The sequence below is a fragment of the Centroberyx gerrardi genome, chromosome 14, assembly GCF_048128805.1.
Source record: "Centroberyx gerrardi isolate f3 chromosome 14, fCenGer3.hap1.cur.20231027, whole genome shotgun sequence".
Taxonomy (NCBI): domain Eukaryota; kingdom Metazoa; phylum Chordata; class Actinopteri; order Beryciformes; family Berycidae; genus Centroberyx; species Centroberyx gerrardi.
The window spans coordinates 26,733,171-26,738,825 of record NC_136010.1 but is presented as its reverse complement, the minus strand read 5'-3'; the positions used below and the strand labels follow the sequence as shown (position 1 = coordinate 26,738,825).

Here is a 5,655-nt window from a genome sequence, read left to right as displayed (position 1 = left end):
TATGCTTTTCATGTTTGATTAGTATTTCAGTCGCACATGTTTATGCTCAATTTTAAGATTGACATCTTCTCCTCAGAAACTACATTTATTTTCTGAAACTCTAATATGAAATCACAATCATCCTTCTCAGATGGAGGAAAAACTTTAAAAGGAATACAATGGCGCACAGTTCAGGCATTCTGATTTGAGTATTTGCAGCACAAAAGGGAAGATGGAGTTTGTGAAAGTGGCTTGTGGCGTTAACGGTGCTCTTGTCGGGTATGTTGGCAGTAACACAAACAGGATGTGAACTGATACAACACACATGAGCTGTGTTTGACTCTGGAGCGTAACAGCTCCTCAGGCAAGAACTGCAAAAGCAGGCGTGTCTCCTTTCCCTGAAGCGAACTAACTGAAAATATAAAACACTGGAACAATACTCTTATTTGTATTTGATTTACCATAACGACCAGTCTAGTCTATAAATTCAAGAATTTAACAAAAACACATTGAACACATCTAATTGTGAAATGTTATTCAGTCATATGAAGCAACACTCAAAATTAGCTTGTTGCTACTTTTAGACTCGGCAACATGTATATTTATCTGTAGGAGCTTTGTGTTATACCCTTCAATATCCAAATAATCAATGCATATTAGTTTGAGGATCACTGAGGTGAGGTGGAGAAACAATTTAAATTTAGAGGTGTGACCAAGTCAACTTTGCTCAAGTCTCAAGTCTTGAGGCACAAGTCTGAATTCAAGTCTCAAGTCTAAATGTAGATTACCAAGTAAGTCCATGTCATTAATGTCAAGTCTCAAGTCTAAATGTAGAACAGCAAGTCAAGTCAGAAGAAATCAGGAGTCCAGGCAAGAGTCTAGGACTTTTCAATGCAATATGGTTTTAATGGGATAAAAACTTGTCAAGTACATCATGACTTTGATTTCTATAATCATAAAAATATAACTTGCAATCTAAGTCATTTACACAAACACAAGATCTTTTGTCAAAACTTTAGAAACCTTTTCAAGTCAAAATCAAGTCCCAAGTCACCAGAACCCAAGTCAAATCAAGTCTCAAGTCTTCTCTTCATGCATCAAGTCAAGTCTCAAGCAATTAAAATTATGACTCGAGTCCAAGTCATGTGACTCGTACTACAGACTAGACGCTTCTTTTCTACATAAGGGAAGACATGTTTACTGCTGGGTTGCAGCTGAGCGGTTAAACAGGCAGCAGCTGTGCTCGCTCTGGATCCGACTGCTGCACCTGTGACTGAATCCACCAGGGGGCCCCTTCCTCTTAAATTTACTAAACGGGATCCTGCTGTGACACTCATCCACTGACTGAAACAATTGCACTTTTATTTTGGTAAAGATTGCGATCAAATAATTGTTTACTAAATGATAGGTTATGCTCTTAGGTCCATGTAGGATCCTTTTAGCTTCATTTAAAGACTCAATTATGTATTCAACTCATGAATTACATTCTGTCTTAATAATTTGGAATTCACTGAACAAAAAAAGAGAGAAAAGTGAGTTTATAGTGACCTTATTGTATATTATGGTATTTTTTGTCTGCTATGGTATCGCTATAATAATGTAAGAATATCCCTATATGGACATATAATGTGTTTGTGGTATTCAATAGTATAGTAAACTTACAGTATTTTTTTTTTTTATCCCTTTATGGTATCACTATAATATTAATTTAGGAGCTTATAGTGTGTTAACATATAATATCTGTATGGTATATATAAAGTTTTTCTGTGATATACTAGGCTATTCCTATTATCTATAGGATTCCTGTAGTTCTTTTTCCTAAGGGGGTCTTTTCATTAGTTACTTTAGGGACCGGGGCAAAACTACACCCATTCAACGTTAGTTTGTTGTCATCGTTACACACGACCCCTTAAGCTCTGTGAACGTATTGTCACGTTTAGTGCGCTCAGAGCAGAAGTGGAGCCGTGGCCCCTGTGTGTGTGTGTGTGTGTGTGTCACTGGGTCCCGTGTGTTCAAATGCTCCTCACTGCTGTCCAGCTCGTGTGTGCGTTTCATTTATCACTGCTGCTAAAAAAGTGTTTGGTGCTGATCTCACTTTTCTTTTCGGAAGACGGGATCCCTCCTCCTCCTCCTTCAGTCTGACTTGATCTTCTGCTGCTGTGCTTGGTCTCAGCTGGTGTTGCGATCACACAGCCAGGCTCTCCGTTTGCGTTTGGTACTTTTTTTTTTTTTGGTGAACTTTATCTCCAGAGTGTGGCGCATTGCGCATCATCGCCCGCAGGGGAGGTTTTGGAAAACTTGCTGCCTCAACATGGACTGAAGCAACAACTCCGCGAAGTGTGGATACTTTTGGGAAGAGAATAGTATTTGTGTAGAGGAACCTTTCTGGGGGTTGAATAACCATCATGGAAGAGGAAGACGGGCATCTGGAGAACGGTATCCACGCCGCCAAGGACTCGGACCGACAGCAGCGGCTCAGGCTTTGCGTTTTAAATGAAATATTGAACACCGAGAGGGATTATGTTCGGACGTTGCTTTTCCTTCAATCGGTAAGATTTAACACTCTCCTTTTACGTTACCTATGGCTATGATGACAGAACCCCGATCCTGATCCGCTCGCTCTCGCATGGAGAGAACGTGACGCCAAATTGGCATTCATAAATCTGGCAATTTAATGTTGCCTTGCTTATCGGCGAGCGTGCACACCTTGTAGAACAAGACTCGTGAGATTTTCTGAAATGATATGATACACTCTTCAATTCGGCGTACATCCACTATATCAGTTAGCACTTATTCAAGAAACTTTCAACTTTTAGAATTGATATGCTTGTTTTCCCCCGCATTCTTCTTTCACAAAAACACACAGTGGAGCGCCGTAGAAAGCAACGAGAACGAATTCAAAAAGTTGATATTTTAATGAAATAAATAGCCGCATGGTGGGTTACTTACAAGCCGAATTTACCAGTAGACTCTGGCATTTCGTACAACGTCTTCTTTCATGCTCTACGATGTGTTAGCTTTGCTAATAAGCAAGGTAGCATTAAACAATCCGATTTCTGTATAGCCTTTGGCGTGCCCTCTCTCCATACGACACTATGACAGTAACTTGTTTATCCCACGAAGCTGTTGATTCATTTTAACAGGCTGCAGAGGATAGAGACAGCTTGTTATATAGACTTACAGCTGATAAATCTGTATTTTCTGTATAACGTGGCTTTCTTCTGCTATGATTGACAGCTTCCAGCGGTGCTGGACATTGCTATGATAGACTTACCTGTGCGCGAGGCCAACACAACAATGTAACTCACTGCATCTTTACCTAAAATCGAATATAGGAGTATTGGATATATCAATAGAGAAGTATTGTTAGGATTCATGAATGGTGGTTACCACATGGGCATGAATGTCGGCGACATCATTAACGCCCCTCCATTGTGTGTTCACTCTCTGATTAAACTCAGTCAAATACCTGCCTTTACAAAGGAGCGCGCACAATTTACACTCGCTTTGCAATTTAATAGATATTCATGAGCATCGAGCGCCGCCCCGCCTCCTTTCTCCGGGCAACGATAAGAAATCATCTCACTACTCTTCAGCGCAGTCACTTATTCACACATTGTGTATCAGCAGCCAGTGATAAATGAGTGTCCCGGTAATTTTACACGCTCCTTTCAGCCGCCGACACAGCGCCAGTAGAGATGGGCTCCCACCTGCAGGCGACTGTTCAATTTGTCACCTCTGCTTGTCATATCTCTTTGTCTTTCTCCTCCCCTCGTCCCTGCCTTGTCATCTGTGTTGCTCTGTATGCACAGTGCAGGTGGTTTGGTCTCCCAGCTGAGCCATTGCACCATCTCCACTTATGATACCCATGCCTTTTTGCCAACAAAGTCCTTGGCCTTGGTTGCAAAATCTACAAAGGGTTACATTTAACATGACAATAACAGTGTGACTTTATTATTAGACTATACTTTATTGCTCCCTGTAGGGATTCTCTTTTCTGTCGCCCCCCTCTACATGGAGGTCAAAGGTCATGGTCAGCTACAGAACAGCAGCCCTGCAGCTGGTGGGGATTCACAGTATCTCCCTACTCACTATACCACCCTGCTGCTGTTCTAACTCTTTAAAAAAAATGGCAGCATTTGCTCAGTTGTTTTTTTTTTTTAAGATGCTGATTACAGGCTGCTTACATGGAAACGATTCTATGCATTCACCCATTTTAACATCTGGCAAGCATTTTTCTGTCAAACGTGATCATGGTTCCCTCTTGCAGTCATGTGTTTGGGAACTTCCTCAAAGTTCTTTATGTTCATCTATGCATGAAAATACAGAGAGTTCCCTATAGTGCCTTAAAGATTCTTTTTAGGCTCCAATTACATTTCAGTCTTCAAGCCAATGGTACAGAGAGAACGCAGCAATTAACATTCGGGGCCCAAATCTTGGATCTTTGCAGCACGTCTTCCTTTTCTCAGTTGCACAAGAGCCAGCTTATCTTCTGCGACAAGACAGACCAGGCAACAGCAGGACATGGCATGCCCCCCCCCCCCCCCCCCTCTCTCTCTCTCTCTCTCTCTCTCTCTCTCTCTCTCTCTTCCTCCTCCTCCCCAATCCCTGCATATTGATAAAGAGAGAACACTAAAGATTCAGCGGAGAAGTCTTGGTTTCCCTCTCCCGCGGACAGCCGGAGCCCGTCGGTGCCAGCTTGGAGCCTGGCCTGCCCTCCGCCATACTCCTCCCCGTTGCCGCTTCGCTCGATGGAAGCCATACGGATCGTGGCCGGAGGGGAGCAATATGGAAAAGTGCGAGATAAACTCCGCTATCACTTCCGTCTCCACCCAAATACCCCTTAGTCAGACTCGGCTGCTGCGGTTTTTGACAGTCAGCTGCAGTGTCAGAGATTTGGTCCAGATTTGGTCTTCCTTTTTGCGATAGGCTTATTTGATTTTTATTTAGATTCTTGGCAAGCCGCTGATAACATGCCATGCATTAACGTCTCAAAGTTGGAGTAAACCAGTAGTTCCCGTTTTGCACATGTGCAGTGTGACAATGTCTAACACTGCTTACTTTAGCTACCAGCTGAAAGAAACAAAGGTCCTATTTAAAATGGTCTTGGATTGGATATACATGATGTCAGTCGTGGACCATTGTATCTCTCTTTTTGTATCATGTATGCATTTGCAAGAGCGTGTGTTCTTGTGGACGCATGTTTCTATAGGCTGGAATAGATGCATGTAAATATCCTCATTTATACTATCTTTGTAATGGCTCATAAGGAAGGTTTAGTCGACCCCCATTCAGACACTGGTAAACGAATCATCATTCAAATCAAATACCTTTTGTACGCTTGCCTTTGTTGTTGATGTAATGATATTGCACGGCCTCTGGCTGTGCGTACGTACTAATCTGAATTTCTAATTTTCTGATGGTGATAAATAGCTTTTGAAAGACTGTAACAGATCTCAGTGTGCCTCTTGGAGAGGGAGAATCAGTGTCTGCTTTGCTTCGCGCTCATATGTACATACAAGTGGCCTGCTTTGTGTACTGTGTATTTATGTAATCTAGTAGCATGTGGATGTATGTGTGTGTACATGCGGGCCCCAGCATAAAGGCCACTGATCTCCAGCTAGAGACGGTGTGTCATGGTATCAATGGCTCAGCGGCTTACATAGTGAAAGGAGT

General features: G+C 42.2%; 1 protein-coding gene across 1 annotated transcript in view; it reads left to right on the top strand.

The window, feature by feature from the left end:
- Positions 1–1,962: 1,962 nt before the first annotated feature.
- Positions 1,963–5,655, top strand: part of prex1 (phosphatidylinositol-3,4,5-trisphosphate-dependent Rac exchange factor 1) — a 92,562-nt gene continuing 88,869 nt past the window's right edge. The window contains exon 1 of the mRNA XM_071911153.2: positions 1,963–2,528. Within this exon, the coding sequence (XP_071767254.2) occupies positions 2,385–2,528 (144 nt within the window). The 5' untranslated portion in view covers positions 1,963–2,384. The remainder of the gene's footprint in view (positions 2,529–5,655) is intronic.